The sequence below is a fragment of the Oncorhynchus nerka genome, linkage group LG13 (assembly GCF_034236695.1).
Source record: "Oncorhynchus nerka isolate Pitt River linkage group LG13, Oner_Uvic_2.0, whole genome shotgun sequence".
Lineage (NCBI taxonomy): Eukaryota > Metazoa > Chordata > Actinopteri > Salmoniformes > Salmonidae > Oncorhynchus > Oncorhynchus nerka.
In genome coordinates this window covers 707597-729841 of record NC_088408.1, presented here as the reverse complement: position 1 = coordinate 729841, position 22245 = coordinate 707597, and the positions used below count along the sequence as shown (strand labels likewise).

Sequence of the window (22245 nt, the reverse complement as noted above, 5' to 3'; positions counted from 1 at the left end):
CCAGAGCCCTATGGCACCCCATTCCCTATGTAGTGCACTACTTTAGACCAGAGCCCTATGGCACCCTATTCCCTATGTAGTGCACTACTTTAGACCAGAGCCCTATGGTACCCCATTCCCTATGTAGTGCACTACTTTAGACCAGAGCCCTATGGCACCCTATTCCCTATATAGTGCACTACTATAGACCAGAGCCCTATTCCCTACATAGTGCACTACTCTAGACCAGAGCCCTATGGCACCCTATTCCCTATATAGTGCACTACTTTAGACCAGAGCCCTATGGGGGTAGTGCACTACTTTAGACCAGAGCCCTATGGGGGTAGTGCACTACTTTAGACCAGAGCCCTATGGGGGTAGTGCACTACTTTAGACCAGAGCCCTATGGGGGTAGTGCACTACTTTAGACCAGAGCCCTATGGGGGTAGTGCACTATATAAGGCATTGGGGAGCCTATATGCTCTGTTCCCGTCTGTACCAGTGTTTTCACTTGTTCATATACAGGATGTCACAATGATGTCATACCTTCCTTCCTTTAGAAGTATAGACATGTGACATCTCCAATGTTATTATTATCGGCTAATGGGGATCCTAATGGATCCAATAGTGTGAAATACCAGCCATCGTTAAAGGCTAGTCTTTATAACCAGGTCTCCTTACAAGCAGCCAGCTAGGGCTTGAATCACCTGAGACCGGGCTGCTACTGTAGGATCAAAGTTCTGTCTGAGTTATCATTGCTAGAGTTCACTCATGCGTGTAATCAGGGGGAGAGAGAGAGAGGGCAAGCCCATTGCACCGAGAGTGAGAGAGAGAGAGACCAGCGCGCCTACAGACAGATCACCAGTCAGTTAGTTGCAGCAACCTTGTAACGGACAACTCTTCCCCCAGTCGGCCCAGAACATTTAGCCAGAGAAGCGGCCAGCATGGAGAACTTGTACGAGACCGTAGCGGAGGGGAGCGTGTATGAGCGGCCCGACAGTCCTGCCGAGGCCAAGTATGAGAACCAAGGAGCTATCTATGAAACTCCCAGTGAGGTGGAAGAGGCGTTGCACAGAGAGGAGCAGGTGTACTCATCCCCGAGAGGGAAGCGATCTTCCCCAGACTACATGGACACCAGAGACGCGCCGGAACAGGCAGCAGAGAAAGATTGTTCTTCTTCAGCCTCCTCGTACGGCAACAACGAGGACGATAAGTGCATGGTAGAGGAGATTAAATTAGCAGCAGAGGTTGAGGCTGTCCTCGAGGTTAACGGTGATGGAGCTGGCTCGAGACGGTCATCGTCATCATCATCCTCCTCTTCTTCCTCCAAGCACGAGGGCAACCTGCAGGACAGGCTGGTGGATGCCTACAGCCACAGTGAGAAGAGTCTGAGCGACAAGGAGGAGGAAGAACCGGTGGACTACAGTCTGAAGACCATCGAGACTCTAGAAGCCATTACTCTGAACGAGGACAGTGCCACTCCTGATGACCCCAATGCACCCGAAATCTCCCTGTTTGTCAAGGTAAGGAAGAGGAATTGTCAACTTTCTCAAACTGTCTCAGAAAGGATATTCATATAAACAACCGTGGAATACAGGCTCCGAGATAAACAGGAATAGGTATATACAGGCTCCGAGATAAACAGGAATAGGTATATACAGGCTCCGAGACAAACAGGAATAGGTATATACAGGCTCCGAGATAAACAGGAATAGGAATATACAGGCTCCGAGATAAACAGGAATAGGAATATACAGGCTCCGAGATAAACAGGAATAGGAATATACAGGCTCCGAGATAAACAGGAATAGGTATATACAGGCTCCGAGATAAACAGGAATAGGAATATACAGGCTCCGAGATAAACAGGAATAGGAATATACAGGCTCCGAGATAAACAGGAATAGGTATATACAGGCTCCGAGATAAACAGGAATAGGTATATACAGGCTCCGAGATAAACAGGAATAGGTATATACAGGCTCCGAGATAAACAGAATAGGTATATACAGGCTCCGAGATAAACAGGAATAGGTATATACAGGCTCCGAGATAAACAGGAATAGGTATATACAGGCTCCGAGATAAACAGGAATAGGTATATACAGGCTCCGAGACAAACAGGAATAGGTATATACAGGCTCCGAGATAAACAGGAATAGGAATATACAGGCTCCGAGATAAACAGGAATAGGAATATACAGGCTCCGAGATAAACAGGAATAGGTATATACAGGCTCCGAGATAAACAGGAATAGGTATATACAGGCTCCGAGATAAACAGGAATAGGTATATACAGGCTCCGAGATAAACAGGAATAGGTATATACAGGCTCCGAGATAAACAGGAATAGGTATATACAGGCTCGAGATAAACAGGAATAGGAATATACAGGCTCCGAGATAAACAGGAATAGGTATATACAGGCTCCGAGATAAACAGGAATAGGAATATACAGGCTCCGAGATAAACAGGAATAGGAATATACAGGCTCCGAGATAAACAGGAATAGGTATATACAGGCTCCGAGATAAACAGGAATAGGTATATACAGGCTCCGAGATAAACAGGAATAGGTATATACAGGCTCGAGATAAACAGGAATAGGTATATACAGGCTCCGAGATAAACAGGAATAGGTATATACAGGCTCCGAGATAAACAGGAATAGGAATATACAGGCTCCGAGATAAACAGGAATAGGTATATACAGGCTCCGAGATAAACAGGAATAGGTATATACAGGCTCCGAGATAAACAGGAATAGGTATATACAGGCTCCGAGATAAACAGGAATAGGTATATACACGAGATAAACAGGAATAGGTATATACAGGCTCCGAGATAAACAGGAATAGGAATATACAGGCTCCGAGATAAACAGGAATAGGTATATACAGGCTCCGAGATAAACAGGAATAGGAATATACAGGCTCCGAGATAAACAGGAATAGGAATATACAGGCTCCGAGATAAACAGGAATAGGTATATACAGGCTCCGAGATAAACAGGAATAGGTATATACAGGCTCCGAGATAAACAGGAATAGGTATATACAGGCTCCGAGATAAACAGGAATAGGTATATACAGGCTCCGAGATAAACAGGAATAGGTATATACAGGCTCCGAGATAAACAGGAATAGGAATATACAGGCTCCGAGATAAACAGGAATAGGTATATACAGGCTCCGAGATAAACAGGAATAGGTATATACAGGCTCCGAGATAAACAGGAATAGGTATATACAGGCTCCGAGATAAACAGGAATAGGTATATACAGGCTCCGAGATAAACAGGAATAGGAATATACAGGCTCCGAGATAAACAGGAATAGGAATAAACAGTTGTTTCTCCAACTGTCTCAGAAGGTAGGCCTAAAGAATGGGAATAAACAGCTGTTTCTCCAACTGTATCAGAAGGTAGGCCTAAAGAATGGGAATAAACAGCTGTTTCTCCAACTGTCTCAGAAAGTAGGCCTAAAGAATGGGAATAAACAGAACTCCAGTTGTGTTACAGTTGGAGAAACACAGATTATGTTGGCCTATATATATATATATATATATATATATATATATATATGTTTATAACTGAGGAAGAGGAATATATATAGGCCGACATAATATGTATTTCTCCAACTGTCACAAATGGTTTCAAATGTTTTCAAATGTCATTAGTCTTCTGAGGGATAAAAGTGATGTTTAAAACAGCCATAAGAAAGCAAGCATTGACTAGCACGTGTGTTAAAGGTTGTATATGGCCTGTATACGATCTATCTTCATCAGATAGTGTTTTTCAGGGAAAGACAGGGTCATTGATTTACCGTCTAAGATTGGCCCGTACCCTCCTCACCACTCTGCAGTAGTCTGAAGGTCGTTAAGGTGTGGCTGTGTGAGTGGTCATCCCCCTCCACGTAGGCCTCACAGCAGGATAGACCTCGTCCAGGGCTATTCACATCCGAGCCTGGAAGTCCAAACAAACAGCAGGTTTCCTGTTCTACCTGATAATAAACCCACCTGGTGTCCCAGGTTTAAATCAGTTCTTGAAATAGAGGGGAAGAATGAAAATCAGTGGTGGAACTGTCTTCGACCCTCAGGTTTGAAAAGACACAGAGTCCGACAGAACACAGTGGTCATAGAGAGTTCAGAGAGGCACTTGGCCTCCTATTCATGTTCTCTTTATCAACAAGCTCTGTGTGTGGAGCAGTTACTGCTGTTTTATTCCACTGTGTCTATATCCTCTGTACACCGTCTTTGACTTTGACAAGCCCTGGAGACAGCCTTGTAATCATTAACTATAGTTCACTGTACCACCATAGAAACAAGAGGTGAGCTCTATGGCTGGGCAAACCCTCCCCCCACACACACTCTGGCTGTAATCAGTGTTTTCTGTTCTAGCACGGTCACCCTGATAATTGAGCAACACAGATTAACAGAGAGAGAGAGTGGTTGGACATGTTTGAGAAGCTCCAGATATACGGTAGCCTCTTACCTATCCCCTAGCCCATAGACCCTATCCCCTAGCCCATAGACCCTATCCCCTAGCCCATAGACCCTATCCCCTAGCCAATAGACCCTATCCCCTAGCCAATAGACCCTATCCCCTAGCCCATAGACCCTAGCCAATAGACCCTATCCCCTAGCCAATAGACCCTAGCCCATAGACCCTATCCCCTAGCCCATAGACCCTATCCCATAGACCCTATCCCCTAGCCAATAGACCCTAGCCCATAGACCCTATCCCCTAGCCAATAGACCCTATCCCCTAGCCAATAGACCCTATCCCCTAGCCCATAGACCCTAGCCCATAGACCCTATCCCCTAGCCCATACACCCTATCCCCTAGCCCATAGACCCTATCCCCTAGCCAATAGACCCTATACCCTAGCCAATAGACCCTATCCCCTAGCCCATAGACCCTAGCCCATAGACCCTATCCCCTATCTCCTGCCCTAGCTCTTATCCCCTAGCCAATAGACCCTAGCCAATAGACACTATCCCCTAGCCAATAGACCCTATCCCCTAGCCCATAGACCCTATCCCCGAGCCCATAGACCCTATCCCCTAGCCCATAGACCCTATCCCCGAGCCCATAGACCCTAGCCCATAGACCCTATCCCCTAGCCAATAGACCCTATACCCTAGCCAATAGACCCTATCCCCTAGCCCATAGACCCTATCCCCTAGCCCATAGACCCTAGCCCATAGACCCTATCCCCTAGCCCATAGACCCTATCCCCTAGCCCATAGACCCTATCCCCTAGCCCATAGACCCTAGCCCATAGACCCTAGCCCATAGACCCTATCCCCTAGCCCATAGACCCTAGCCCATAGACCCTATCCCGGAGCCCATAGACCCTATCCCCTAGCAAATAGACCCTATCCCCTAGCCCATAGACCCTATCCCCTAGCCAATAGACCCTAGCCCATAGACCATATCCCCTAGCCCATAGACCCTAGCCAATAGACCCTATCCCCTAGCCAATAGACCCTAGCCCATAGACCCTAGCCAATAGACCCTATCCCCTATCCCATAGACCCTATCCCCTAGCCAATAGACCCTAGCCCATAGACCCTATCCCCTAGCCAATAGACCCTATCCCCTAGCCAATAGACCCTATCCCCTAGCCCATAGACCCTAGCCCATAGACCCTATCCCCTATCCCATACACCCTAGCCCATAGACCCTATCCCCTAGCCAATAGACCCTATACCCTAGCCAATAGACCCTATCCCATAGACCCTAGCCCATAGACCCTATCCCCTATCTCCTGCCCTAGCTCTTATCCCCTATCCCCTAGCCAATAGACCCTAGCCAATAGACCCTATCCCCTAGCCCATAGACCCTAGCCAATAGACCCTATCCCCTAGCCCATAGACCCTATCCCCGAGCCCATAGACCCTATCCCCTAGCCCATAGACCCTAGCCATAGACCCTATCCCCTAGCCCATAGACCCTATCCCCTAGCCCATAGACCCTATCCCCTAGCCTATATACCCTAGCCCATAGACCCTATCCCCTAGCCCATAGACCCTATCCCCTAGCCCATAGACCCTAGCCCATAGACCCTATCCCGGAGCCCATAGACCCTATCCCCTAGCAAATAGACCCTATCCCCTAGCCCATAGACCCTATCCCCTAGCCAATAGACCCTAGCCCATAGACCATATCCCCTAGCCCATAGACCCTATCCCCTAGCCCAAAGACCCTAGCCCATTGACCCTATCCCCTAGCCCATAGACCCTATCCCCTAGCCTATAGACCCTATCCCCTAGCCAATAGACCCTATCTCCTAGCCAATAGACCCTATCCCCTAGCCCATAGACCCTATCCCTTAGCCCATAGACCCTAGCCCATAGACCCTATCCCCTAGCCCATAGACCCTATCCCCTAGCCCATAGACCCTAGCCCATAGACCCTAGCCCATAGACCCTATCCCCTAGCCCATAGACCCTATCCCCTAGCCCATAGACCCTAGCCCATAGACCCTATCCCGGAGCCCATAGACCCTATCCCCTAGCAAATAGACCCTATCCCCTAGCCCATAGACCCTATCCCCTAGCCCATAGACCATATCCCCTAGCCCATAGACCCTAGCCAATAGACCCTATCCCCTAGCCAATAGACCCTAGCCCATAGACCCTATCCCCTAGCCAATAGACCCTATCCCCTAGCCCATAGACCCTATCCCATAGACCCTATCCCCTAGCCAATAGACCCTAGCCCATAGACCCTATCCCCTAGCCAATAGACCCTATCCCCTAGCCAATAGACCCTATCCCCTAGCCCATAGACCCTAGCCCATAGACCCTATCCCCTAGCCCATACACCCTAGCCCATAGACCCTATCCCCTAGCCAATAGACCCTATACCCTAGCCAATAGACCCTATCCCATAGACCCTAGCCCATAGACCCTATCCCCTATCTCCTGCCCTAGCTCTTATCCCCTATCCCCTAGCCAATAGACCCTAGCCAATAGACCCTATCCCCTAGCCCATAGACCCTAGCCAATAGACCCTATCCCCTAGCCCATAGACCCTATCCCCGAGCCCATAGACCCTATCCCCTAGCCCATAGACCCTAGCCATAGACCCTATCCCCAGCCCATAGACCCTATCCCCTAGCCCATAGACCCTATCCCTAGCCTATATACCCTAGCCCATAGACCCTATCCCTAGCCCATAGACCCTATCCCCTAGCCCATAGACCCTAGCCCATAGACCCTATCCTGGAGCCCATAGACCCTATCCCCTAGCAAATAGACCCTATCCCCTAGCCCATAGACCCTATCCCCTAGCCAATAGACCCTAGCCCATAGACCATATCCCCTAGCCCATAGACCCTATCCCTAGCCCAAAGACCCTAGCCCATTGACCCTATCCCCAGCCCATAGACCCTATCCCCTAGCCCATAGACCCTATCCCCTAGCCAATAGACCCTATCCCCTAGCCAATAGACCCTATCCCCTAGCCCATAGACCCTATCCCCTAGCCCATAGACCCTAGCCCATAGACCCTATCCCTTAGCCCATAGACCCTAGCCCATAGACCCTATCCCCTAGCCCATAGACCCTATCCCCTAGCCCATAGACCCTAGCCCATAGACCCTAGCCCATAGACCCTATCCCCTAGCCCATAGACCCTATCCCCTAGCCCATAGACCCTAGCCCATAGACCCTATCCCGGAGCCCATAGACCCTATCCCCTAGCAAATAGACCCTATCCCCTAGCCCATAGACCCTATCCCCTAGCCCATAGACCCTATCCCCGAGCCCATAGACCCTATCCCCTAGCCCATAGACCCTATCCCCTAGCCCATAGACCCTATCCCCGAGCCCATAGACCCTATCCCCTAGCCCATAGACCCTAGCCCATAGACCCTATCCCCTAGCCAATAGACCCTATCCCCTAGCCAATAGACCCTATCCCCTAGCCCATAGACCCTATCCCCTAGCCAATAGACCCTAGCCCATAGACCCTATCCCCTAGCCAATAGACCCTATCCCCTAGCCCATAGACCCTATCCCCTAGCCCATAGACCCTATCCCCTAGCCCATAGACCCTAGCCCATAGACCCTATCCCGGAGCCCATAGACCCTATCCCCTAGCAAATAGACCCTATCCCCTAGCCCATAGACCCTATCCCCTAGCCCATAGACCATATCCCCTAGCCCATAGACCCTAGCCAATAGACCCTATCCCCTAGCCAATAGACCCTAGCCCATAGACCCTATCCCCTAGCCAATAGACCCTATCCCCTAGCCCATAGACCCTATCCCATAGACCCTATCCCCTAGCCAATAGACCCTAGCCCATAGACCCTATCCCCTAGCCAATAGACCCTATCCCCTAGCCAATAGACCCTATCCCCTAGCCCATAGACCCTAGCCCATAGACCCTATCCCCTAGCCCATACACCCTAGCCCATAGACCCTATCCCCTAGCCAATAGACCCTATACCCTAGCCAATAGACCCTATCCCATAGACCCTAGCCCATAGACCCTATCCCCTATCTCCTGCCCTAGCTCTTATCCCCTATCCCCTAGCCAATAGACCCTAGCCAATAGACCCTATCCCCTAGCCCATAGACCCTAGCCAATAGACCCTATCCCCTAGCCCATAGACCCTATCCCCGAGCCCATAGACCCTATCCCCTAGCCCATAGACCCTAGCCATAGACCCTATCCCCTAGCCCATAGACCCTATCCCCTAGCCCATAGACCCTATCCCCTAGCCTATATACCCTAGCCCATAGACCCTATCCCCTAGCCCATAGACCCTATCCCCTAGCCCATAGACCCTAGCCCATAGACCCTATCCTGGAGCCCATAGACCCTATCCCCTAGCAAATAGACCCTATCCCCTAGCCCATAGACCCTATCCCCTAGCCCATAGACCCTAGCCCATAGACCATATCCCCTAGCCCATAGACCCTATCCCCTAGCCCAAAGACCCTAGCCCATTGACCCTATCCCCTAGCCCATAGACCCTATCCCCTAGCCCATAGACCCTATCCCCTAGCCAATAGACCCTATCCCCTAGCCAATAGACCCTATCCCCTAGCCCATAGACCCTATCCCCTAGCCCATAGACCCTAGCCCATAGACCCTATCCCTTAGCCCATAGACCCTAGCCCATAGACCCTATCCCCTAGCCCATAGACCCTATCCCCTAGCCCATAGACCCTAGCCCATAGACCCTAGCCCATAGACCCTATCCCCTAGCCCATAGACCCTATCCCCTAGCCCATAGACCCTAGCCCATAGACCCTATCCCGGAGCCCATAGACCCTATCCCCTAGCAAATAGACCCTATCCCCTAGCCCATAGACCCTATCCCCTAGCCCATAGACCCTATCCCCGAGCCCATAGACCCTATCCCCTAGCCCATAGACCCTATCCCCTAGCCCATAGACCCTATCCCCGAGCCCATAGACCCTATCCCCTAGCCCATAGACCCTAGCCCATAGACCCTATCCCCTAGCCAATAGACCCTATCCCCTAGCCAATAGACCCTATCCCCTAGCCCATAGACCCTATCCCCTAGCCAATAGACCCTAGCCCATAGACCCTATCCCCTAGCCAATAGACCCTATCCCCTAGCCCATAGACCCTATCCCCTAGCCCATAGACCCTATCCCCTAGCCCATAGACCCTATCCCCTAGCCAATAGACCCTATCCCCTATCTCCTGCCCTATCCCCTATCTCCTGTCCTAGCCCCTATCCCCTATCTCCTGCCCTATCCCCTAGCTCTTATCCCCTATCTCCTTCCCTAGCCCCTATCCCCTATCTCCTGCCCTATCCCCTAGCCCCTATCCCATATCTCCTTCCCTAGCCCCTATCCCCTATCTCCTGCCCTATCCCCTAGCCCCTATCCCATATCTCCTTCCCTAGCCCCTAGCCCCTATCTCCTGCCCTAGCCCCTATCCCCTATCTCCTGCCCTATCCCCTAGCTCTTATCCCCTATCTCCTGCCATATCCCCTATCTCCTGCCCTAGCCCCTATCCCCTATCTCCTGCCCTAGCCCCTATCCCCTATCTCCTGCCCTAGCCCCTATCCCCTATCTCCTTCCCTAGCCCCTATCCCCTATCTCCTGCCCTTGCCCATGTATTCCCAAACTGGGGAACGTGCAATGCCGTCCGGGGTACGCCGATTTACACTTGTTTTTAACGGGGCTATACATTTTGGGTTTTGTTTTTTTCTCTCCTGAGTAGCCTCGTTTCACTGCCAAAAAAAACATTAAACCTTCTAGTGTTCAGCGAAATAACAACACAATGTCAAATACAGGAAGCCTTGTCAGATAACTAACATCCAATCACATTAACCAGGTATCCTAGTCAAATAATTAACATCCAATCACATTAACCAGGTAGCCTAGTCAAATAATTAACATCCAATCACATTAACCAGGTAGCCTAGTCAAATAATTAACATCCAATCACATTAACCAGGAAGCCTAGTCAAATAATTAACATCCAATCACATTAACCAGGAAGCCTAGTCAAATAATTAACATCCAATCACATTAACCAGGTAGCCTAGTCAAATAATTAACATCCAATCACATTAACCAGGTAGCCTAGTCAAATAACTAACATCCAATCACATTAACCGTTACTCATCCAATCACATTAACCAGGAAGCCTAGTCAAATAACTAACATCCAATCACATTAACCGTTACTCATCCAATCACATTAACCGTTACTCATCCAATCACATTAACCAGGAAGCCTAGTCAAATAATTAACATCCAATCACATTAACTGTTACTCTCTCACAGGAAACCTTCACTCTTGCGCAGACATTTAGAAATGACACATGACAATTTGAAAAATAAGCCACGGGAATTTTTTGAGCAAGAATAAAGAGTTATTTTGAGTAGTAAGACATGTATAAAAGCAACAGAATCCATTAATAAGAAGGGGCTAGAAGAGTCTTATATGGTGAGCTACTGAGTGGCTAGGAAAGGCCAAAAAAATTGACATGGCAGGAGATGTTTTGAAATAATTACTGCTTCGCACACAAACCAGTGGATTATATGCATTACAGCATAGAGATGTCACCACACCTCTAGTGTCACCACACCTCTACTCCTCTATTGTCACCACTCCTCTAGTGTCACCACTCCTCTAGTGTCACTACTCCTCTAGTGTCACCACACCTCTACTCCTCTATTGTCACCACTCCTCTAGTGTCACCACACCTCTACTCCTCTATTGTCACCACTCCTCTAGTGTCACCACTCCTCTAGTGTCACTACTCCTCTAGTGTCACCACACCTCTAGTCGCCACTCTATTGTCACCACTCCTCTATTGTCACCACTCCTCTAGTGTCACTACTCCTCTAGTGTCACCACACCTCTACTCCTCTATTGTCACCACTCCTCTATTGTCACCACTCCTCTAGTGTCACTACTCCTCTAGTGTCACCACACCTCTAGTCGCCACTCTATTGTCACCACTCCTCTATTGTCACCACTCCTCTAGTGTCACCACACCTCTACTCCTCTATTGTCACCACTCCTCTAGTGTCACCACACCTCTACTCCTCTATTGTCACCACTCCTCTATTGTCACCACTCCTCTAGTGTCACCACACCTCTACTCCTCTATTGTCACCACTCCTCTAGTGTCACCACACCTCTACTCCTCTATTGTCACCACTCCTCTATTGTCACCACTCCTCTAGTGTCACTACACCTCTAGTGTCACCACACCTCTACTCCTCTATTGTCACCACTCCTCTAGTGTCACCACTCCTCTAGTGTCACTACTCCTCTAGTGTCACCACACCTCTACTCCTCTATTGTCACCACTCCTCTATTGTCACCACTCCTCTAGTGTCACTACTCCTCTAGTGTCACCACACCTCTAGTCGCCACTCTATTGTCACCACTCCTCTATTGTCACCACTCCTCTAGTGTCACTACTCCTCTAGTGTCACCACACCTCTAGTCACCACACCTCTAGTCACCACTCTAGTGTCACCACACCTCTAGTCACCACACCTCTAGTCACCACTCTAGTGTCACCACACCTCTAGTGTCACCACACCTCTAGTGTCACCACTCCTCTAGTGTCACCACTCCTCTATTGTCACCACGCCTCTAGTGTCACCACATCTCTACTCCTCTAGTGTCACCACTCCTAGTGTCACCACGCCTCTAGTGTCACCACTCCTCTAGTGTCACCACGCCTCTAGTGTCACCACTCCTCTAGTGTCACCACGCCTCTAGTGTCACTACTCCTCTAGTGTCACCACTCCTCTAGTGTCACCACAACTCTACACCTCTAGTGTCACCACTCCTTTACACCTCTAGTGTCACCACTCCTAGTGTCACCACACCTCTAGTGTCACCACACCTCTAGTGTCACCACACCTCTAGTGTCACCACACCTCTAGTGTCACCACGCCTCTAGTGTCACCACTCCTCTATTGTCACCACGCCTCTAGTGTCACCACTCCTCTAGTGTCACCACTCCTCTAGTGTCACCACTCCTCTAGTGTCACCACACCTATATTGTCACCACTCCTCTATTGTCACCACACCTCTAGTGTCACCACTACTCTAGTGTCACCACTCCTCTAGTGTCACCACTCCTAGTGTCACCACTCCTCTAGTGTCACCACTCCTTTACACCTCTAGTGTCACCATACCTATATTGTCTCCACTCCTCTAGTGTCACCACTCCTAGTGTCACCACACCTCTAGTGTCACCACTCCTAGTGTCACCACTCCTCTAGTGTCACCACACCTCTATTGTCACAACTCCTCTATTGTCACCACTCCTCTAGTGTCACTACTCCTCTAGTGTCACCACATCTCTACTCCTCTAGTGTCACCACTCTAGTGTCACCACTCCTCTAGTGTCCCCACTCCTCTAGTGTCACCACACCTCTAGTGTCACCACACCTCTAGTGTCACCACACCTCTAGTGTCACCACACCTCTAGTGTCACCACTCCTTTACACCTCTAGTGTCACCACTCCTCTATTGTCACCACTCCTCTATTGTCACCACTCCTCTAGTGTCACCACTCCTCTAGTGTCACTACTCCTCTAGTGTCACCACTCCTCTAGTGTCACCACTCCTCTAGTGTCACCACACCTCTAGTGTCACCACTCCTCTATTGTCACCACTCCTCTATTGTCACCACACCTATATTGTCACCACTCCTCTATTGTCACCACACCTCTAGTGTCACCAGTCCTCTAGTGTCACCACTCCACTAGTGTCACCACTCCTCTATTGTCAGCACACCTCTAGTGTCACCAGTCCTCTAGTGTCACCACTCCTCTAGTGTCACCACTCCTCTATTGTCACCACACCTCTAGTGTCACCAGTCCTCTAGTGTCACCACTCCTCTAGTGTCACCACTCCTCTATTGTCACCACACCTCTAGTGTCACCACACCTCTAGTGTCACCACTCCTCTAGTGTCACCACTCCTCTAGTGTCACCACACCTCTAGTGTCACCACTCCTCTAGTGTCACCACACCTCTAGTGTCACCACTCCTCTAGTGTCACCACTCCTCTAGTGTCACCACATCTCTACTCCTCTAGTGTCACCACTCCTCTAGTGTCACCACTCCTCTAGTGTCACCACTCCTCTAGTGTCACCACTCCTTTACACCTCTAGTGTCACCACATCTCTACACCTCTGTCACCACTCCTCTAGAGTCACCACTCCTCTATTGTCACCACTCCTCTATTGTCTCTACACCTCTAGTGTCACCACTCCTCTACACCTCTAGTGTCACCACACCTCTATTGTCTCTACTCATCTAGTGTCACCAATCCTCTAGTGTCACCACACCTCTAGTGTCACCACTCCTCTAGTGTCACCACACCTCTAGTGTCACCACTCCTCTAGTGTCACCACACCTCTAGTGTCACCACTCCTCTAGTGTCACCACACCTCTAGTCACCACACCTCTAGTCACCACTCTAGTGTCACCACACCTCTAGTCACCACACCTCTAGTCACCACTCTAGTGTCACCACACCTCTAGTGTCACCACACCTCTAGTGTCACCACTCCTCTAGTGTCACCACTCCTCTATTGTCACCACGCCTCTAGTGTCACCACATCTCTACTCCTCTAGTGTCACCACTCCTAGTGTCACCACGCCTCTAGTGTCACCACTCCTCTAGTGTCACCACACCTCTAGTGTCACCACACCTCTAGTGTCACCACTCCTCTAGTGTCACCACACCTCTAGTGTCACCACGCCTCTAGTGTCACCACTCCTCTATTGTCACCACGCCTCTAGTGTCACCACTCCTCTAGTGTCACCACACCTCTAGTGTCACCACTCCTCTAGTGTCACCACTCCTCTAGTGTCACCACTCCTCTAGTGTCACCACTCCTCTAGTGTCACCACACCTATATTGTCACCACTCCTCTATTGTCACCACACCTCTAGTGTCACCACTCCTCTAGTGTCACCACTCCTCTAGTGTCACCACTCCTAGTGTCACCACTCCTCTAGTGTCACCACTCCTTTACACCTCTAGTGTCACCATACCTATATTGTCTCCACTCCTCTAGTGTCACCACTCCTAGTGTCACCACACCTCTAGTGTCACCACTCCTAGTGTCACCACACCTCTATTGTCACCACTCCTCTATTGTCACCACTCCTCTAGTGTCACTACTCCTCTAGTGTCACCACATCTCTACTCCTCTAGTGTCACCACTCCTCTAGTGTCACCACTCCTCTAGTGTCCCCACTCCTCTAGTGTCACCACACCTCTAGTGTCACCACACCTCTAGTGTCACCACACCTCTAGTGTCACCACACCTCTAGTGTCACCACTCCTTTACACCTCTAGTGTCACCACTCCTCTATTGTCACCACTCCTCTATTGTCACCACTCCTCTAGTGTCACCACTCCTCTAGTGTCACTACTCCTCTAGTGTCACCACTCCTCTAGTGTCACCACACCTCTAGTTTCACCACACCTCTAGTGTCACCACTCCTCTAGTGTCACCACACCTCTAGTGTCACCACTCCTCTATTGTCACCACTCCTCTATTGTCACCACACCTATATTGTCACCACTCCTCTATTGTCACCACACCTCTAGTGTCACCAGTCCTCTAGTGTCACCACTCCACTAGTGTCACCACTCCTCTATTGTCAGCACACCTCTAGTGTCACCAGTCCTCTAGTGTCACCACTCCTCTAGTGTCACCACTCCTCTAGTGTCACCACTCCTCTATTGTCACCACACCTCTAGTGTCACCAGTCCTCTAGTGTCACCACTCCTCTAGTGTCACCACTCCTCTATTGTCACCACACCTCTAGTGTCACCACACCTCTAGTGTCACCACTCCTCTAGTGTCACCACTCCTCTAGTGTCACCACACCTCTAGTGTCACCACTCCTCTAGTGTCACCACACCTCTAGTGTCACCACTCCTCTAGTGTCACCACTCCTCTAGTGTCACCACATCTCTACTCCTCTAGTGTCACCACTCCTCTAGTGTCACCACTCCTCTAGTGTCACCACTCCTCTAGTGTCACCACTCCTTTACACCTCTAGTGTCACCACATCTCTACACCTCTGTCACCACTCCTCTAGAGTCACCACTCCTCTATTGTCACCACTCCTCTATTGTCTCTACACCTCTAGTGTCACCACTCCTCTACACCTCTAGTGTCACCACACCTCTATTGTCTCTACTCATCTAGTGTCACCAATCCTCTAGTGTCACCACACCTCTAGTGTCACCACACCTCTAGTGTCACCACTCCTCTAGTGTCACCACACCTCTAGTGTCACCACTCCTCTAGTGTCACCACACCTCTAGTGTCACCACTCCTCTAGTGTCACCACACCTCTAGTCACCACACCTCTAGTCACCACTCTAGTGTCACCACACCTCTAGTCACCACACCTCTAGTCACCACTCTAGTGTCACCACACCTCTAGTGTCACCACACCTCTAGTGTCACCACTCCTCTAGTGTCACCACTCCTCTATTGTCACCACGCCTCTAGTGTCACCACATCTCTACTCCTCTAGTGTCACCACTCCTAGTGTCACCACGCCTCTAGTGTCACCACTCCTCTAGTGTCACCACGCCTCTAGTGTCACCACTCCTCTAGTGTCACCACGCCTCTAGTGTCACCACTCCTCTAGTGTCACCACTCCTCTAGTGTCACCACAACTCTACACCTCTAGTGTCACCACTCCTTTACACCTCTAGTGTCACCACTCCTAGTGTCACCACACCTCTAGTGTCACCACACCTCTAGTGTCACCACACCTCTAGTGTCACCACTCCTCTAGTGTCACTACTCCTCTAGTGTCACCACATCTCTACTCCTCTAGTGTCACCACTCCTCTAGTGTCACGACTCCTCTAGTGTCCCCACTCCTCTAGTGTCACCACACCTCTAGTGTCACCACACCTCTAGTGTCACCACACCTCTAGTGTCACCACACCTCTAGTGTCACCACTCCTTTACACCTCTAGTGTCACCACTCCTCTATTGTCACCACTCCTCTATTGTCACCACTCCTCTAGTGTCACCACTCCTCTAGTGTCACCACTCCTCTAGTGTCACCACACCTCTAGTTTCACCACACCTCTAGTGTCACCACTCCTCTAGTGTCACCACACCTCTAGTGTCACCACTCCTCTATTGTCACCACTCCTCTATTGTCACCACACCTATATTGTCACCACTCCTCTATTGTCACCACACCTCTAGTGTCACCAGTCCTCTAGTGTCACCACTCCACTAGTGTCACCACTCCTTTATTGTCAGCACACCTCTAGTGTCACCAGTCCTCTAGTGTCACCACTCCTCTAGTGTCACCACTCCTCTAGTGTCACCACTCCTCTATTGTCACCACACCTCTAGTGTCACCAGTCCTCTAGTGTCACCACTCCTCTAGTGTCACCACTCCTCTATTGTCACCACACCTCTAGTGTCACCACACCTCTAGTGTCACCACTCCTCTAGTGTCACCACTCCTCTAGTGTCACCACACCTCTAGTGTCACCACTCCTCTAGTGTCACCACACCTCTAGTGTCACCACTCCTCTAGTGTCACCACTCCTCTAGTGTCACCACATCTCTACTCCTCTAGAGTCACCACTCCTCTAGTGTCACCACTCCTCTAGTGTCTCTACACCTCTAGTGTCACCACTCCTCTACACCTCTAGTGTCACCACACCTCTATTGTCTCTACTCATCTAGTGTCACCAATCCTCTAGTGTCACCACACCTCTAGTGTCACCACACCTCTAGTGTCACCACTCCTCTAGTGTCACCACACCTCTAGTGTCACCACTCCTCTAGTGTCACCACACCTCTAGTGTCACCACTCCTCTAGTGTCACCACACCTCTAGTCACCACACCTCTAGTCACCACTCTAGTGTCACCACACCTCTAGTGTCACCACTCCTAGTGTCACTACTCCTCTAGTGTCACCACTCCTCTAGTGTCACCACTCCTAGTGTCACCACACCTCTAGTGTCACCACTCCTAGTGTCACCACACCTCTAGTGTCACCACTCCTAGTGTCACCACTCCTCTAGTGTCACCACTCCTCTAGTGTCACCACTCCTAGTGTCACCACACCTCTAGTGTCACCACTCCTAGTGTCACCACACCTCTAGTGTCACCACTCCTAGTGTCACCACACCTCTAGTGTCACCACTCCTCTAGTGTCTCTACACCTCTAGTGTCACCACTCCTAGTGTCACCACACCTCTAGTGTCACCACTCCTAGTGTCACCACACCTCTAGTGTCACCACTCCTAGTGTCTCTACACCTCTAGTGTCACCACACCTCTAGTGTCACCACACCTCTAGTGTCACCACTCCTCTAGTGTCTCTACACCTCTAGTGTCACCACTCCTCTAGTGTCTCTACACCTCTAGTGTCACCACTCCTCTAGTGTCTCTACACCTCTAGTGTCACCACACCTCTAGTGTCACCACTCCTCTAGTGTCTCTACACCTCTAGTGTGATGGGAGATTGTTTTATGTTTTATTCCATGTTGAATTCAGGCTGTAACAACAACATGTGTAATAAGTCAGGGGGTCTGAATACTCTCTGAAGGCAGTATGTATGTTTGTATAATAATATTATGAATCTAAATCAAATAATATTGTCATACTAAGTCTTATTTTGTTCCCAGTTACCACAGTGTTCTACAAATAGAAGTGGGTAGAACACCTGTCACACCCTACCTTGATGTTTCAATGTCCATCCGGAAAGTATTTAGACCCTATTGTGATTTTTTTCGTCATCAATCTACACACAAAACCCCATAATGACATCACAATACCCCATAATGACATCACAATACCCCATAATGACATCACAATACCCCATAATGACATCACTATACCCCATAATGACATCACAATACCCCATAATGACATCACTATACCCCATAATGACATCACAATAACCCATAATGACATCACAATACCCCATAATGACATCACAATACCCCATAATGACATCACAATACCCCATAATGACATCACAATACCCCACAATGACATCACAATACCCCATAATGACATCACTATACCCCATAATGACATCACAATACCCCACAATGACATCACAATACCCCATAATGACATCACTATACCCCATAATGACATCACAATACCCCATAATGACATCACAATACCCCATAATGACATCACAATACCCCACAATGACATCACAATACCCCACAATGACATCACAATACCCCATAATGACATCACAATACCCCATAATGACATCACAATACCCCATAATGACAAACTAAAAACTGGTTTTTAGAAATGTTTGCAATGTATATAAAAAAAAATCCCAACTGAAATATCACATTTACATTATTCAGACCCTTTACTCAGTATTTTGTTGAAGCACCTTTGGCATCGATTACAGAATCAAGTCTTCTTGGGTTTGACGCTACAAGCTTAGCAAACCTGTATTTGGGGAGTTTCTCCCATTCTCCTCTGCAGATCCTCTCAAGCTAGGTCAGGTTTGTTGGGGAGTGTTGCTGTACAGCTATTTTCAGGTCCCTCCAGAGAAGTTCGATCGGGTTTAAGTCCGGGCTCTAGCTGGGCCACTCAAGGACATTCAGAGACTTGTCCCGAAGCCACTCCTGCTTTTGTCTTGGCTGTGTGCTTATGGTTGTTGTCCTGATGGAAGGTTTAACCTTTCCCCAGTCTGAGGTCCTGAGCGCTCTGGAGCAGGTTTTCATCAAGGATCTCTCATCAAGGATCTCTCATCATCAAGGATCTCTCTGTACTTTGCGCCGTTCATTTTCCTCAACCCTGACTAGTCTCCCAGTCCCTGCCGCTAAAAAACATCCCCACAGCATGATGCTGCCACCACCATGCTTCGCCGTAGGGCTGGTGCCAGGTTTCCTCCAGACGTGATAGTTGGCATTCAGGCCAAACAATTCAATCTTGGTTTCATCAGACCAGAGAATCTTGATTCTCATGGTCTGAGTCCTTTAGGTGCCTTTTGGCAAACTCCAAGCGGGCTGTCATGTGCCTTTTACTGAGGAGTGGCTTCCGTCTGGCCACTCTACCATACAGGCCTGATCGGTGGAGTGCTGCAGAGATGGTTGTCCTTCTGGAAGGTTCTCCCATCTCCACAGAGGAACTCTAGAGCTCTGTCAGTGACCATCGGGTTATTTTGACACCAAGGCCCTTGTCCCGATTGCTCAGTTTGGCCGGGTGGCCAGCTCTAGGAAGAGTCCTGGTGGTTCTAAACCTCTTTCATTTCAGAATGATGGAGGCTGCTGTGTTCTTGGGGACCTTCAAGCTGCAGACATTTTTTGGTACCCTTCCCCAGATCTGTGCCTCTCGGAGCTCTACAGACAATTTTTTCAACCTCTTTGGTGGAAATTCAGTTCTGAGAGACTTTGGTTATTTCTTCAGAGAATCATCTTTATTTAATATCGATTAATTATTGCAATAATGAAACCGTCACCCCAACAGTCTTGACTGTTGGACTGAGAGCCTTCCCTTTACAGACAATGCACAGTTTATATGGCTAATACCCAGAATCCTTGGTTCCACCCCTCCCATATAGATTGGCCACTTTGGGTTCATCCTCTGGTCATCTTTCTCTGATGTGGTCTCCCAGATGCCAGGATAATTAGGAATATTGAGGCCTTTGTTCTGTTCCTCCAGACTCTATCGGTTACAATCAGCCCACATCTGTCCATGGAATTACATCTCCCTCAGCTCACCCCTGATCATAGAATGGAATGTGGCTGTAAAGTTTTATCGCCTTCTAGTAAAACCCATTTCCTCAGTTCACCCCTGATCATAGAATGGAATGTGGCTGTAAAGTTTTATCGCCTTCTAGTAAAACCCATTTCCTCAGTTCACCCCTGATCATAGAATGGAATGTGGCTTTAAAGTTGTATCACCTTCTAGTAAAACCCATTTCCTCAGTTCAACACTGATCATAGAATGGAATGTGGCTTTAAAGTTTTATCACCTTCTAGTAAAATCCATTTCCTCAGTTCACCCCTGATCATAGAATGGAATGTGGCTGTAAAGTTGTATCGCCTTCTAGTAAAACCCATTTCCTCAGTTCAACACTGATCATAGAATGGAATGTGGCTGTAAAGTTTTATCGCCTTCTAGTAAAACCCTAAGTGCCCAGGCAAGCTGCAGGAAGCCAGAGTGGACACCATAAAACTCAGCCTTAACAGGCCAGTCTTACTCTTAGTTAAATATATAATCATTTACTTTTAATATCAAACAAATCAGGTAAGTACGTAATAGTTCTATGATACCTCATGGCTTGGTTCTTTGCTGTGACATGAACTGTCAACTGTGGGACCTTTATATAGACAGGTGTGTGCCTTTCCAAATCATGTCCAATCAATTGAATTTACCACAGGTGGACTCCAAAGTTGTAGAAATATCTCAAGGATGATCAATGGAAACAAGATGCACCTGAGATCAATTTCAAGTCTCACAGCAAAAGATCTGAATACTTATGCAATTAAGGTATTTCTGTTTTCAAATGTTTATACATTTTGATGGTCCTCAATAGCTCGACTCCAAGACGGGATGAAACAGGTGTCGGTGTAGCGACTTTTGCCTACGTAAAGCTAGTTGTGATCTCCCCCAAGTGGGTTAACCCTGTTGGAGTAGACTGTGTTTAGCAAGTTAGCCAACAGTCTGAGAAGCCCATGTTTTCCCTGTCGCCGTTCACTACAACAGTAATCATTTTTGACAGTACCAAATGTCTATATATAAAAATATACATAAAAACCTGTTTTCGCTTTGCAATTATGGGGCATTCGTTAGGCCACAGAAAAGGTTCTCATAATTCTATTAATTCCAAGTACGTTTTTGGAAATGTTTAGATGTTTATAGGATATTTGTTTTAAGTTTAACACAATATTCAATTGATGTTCAAGCATTATACATTTTACCAACTCTTATATTTAAGTTTGACCTAATATTACCACTAGACTCCCAGCATGTGCATTTGTATCTCATTAAAGCATGAGAGATCAGACTGGAATACATCCCCATTATGTTTCCCTCCAGACTGTAATACATCCCCATTATGTTTCCCTACAGACTGTAATACATCCCCATTATGTTTCTATAGACTGTAATACATCCCCATTATGTTTCTATAGACTGGAATACATCCCCATTATGTTTCTATAGACTGGAATACATCCCCATTATGTTTCCATAGACTGGAATACATCCCCATTATGTTTCTATAGACTGGAATACATCCCCATTATGTTTCTATAGACTGTAATACATCCCCATTATGTTTCTATAGACTGGAATACATCCCCATTATTTTTCTATAGACTGGAATACATCCCCATTATGTTTCTATAGACTGGAATACATCCCCATTATGTTTCCCTCCAGACTGGAATACATCCCCATTATGTTTCCCTCCAGACTGGAATACATCCCCATTATGTTTCTATAGACTGGAATACATCCCCATTATGTTTCCCTCCAGACTGGAATACATCCCCATTATGTTTCTATAGACTGGAATACATCCCCATTATGTTTCTATAGACTGGAATACATCCCAATTATGTTTCTATAGACTGTAATACATCCCCATTATGTTTCTCTCCAGAATGGAATACATCCCCATTATGTTTATATAGACTGGAATACATCCCCATTATGTTTCTATAGACTGGAATACATCCCCATTATGTTTCCATAGACTGGAATACATCCCCATTATGTTTCTATAGACTGGAATACATCCC

At 48.2% G+C, this 22245-nt stretch overlaps 1 protein-coding gene across 1 annotated transcript in view; it reads left to right on the top strand.

Annotated features, from left to right (window-relative positions):
- Positions 1–771: 771 nt before the first annotated feature.
- The window catches only part of LOC115116597 (chloride intracellular channel protein 5-like), a 73368-nt gene continuing 51894 nt past the window's right edge, over positions 772–22245 (top strand). Inside the window, exon 1 of the mRNA XM_065026110.1 lies at positions 772–1502. Within this exon, the coding sequence (XP_064882182.1) occupies positions 924–1502 (579 nt within the window). The 5' untranslated portion in view covers positions 772–923. The remainder of the gene's footprint in view (positions 1503–22245) is intronic.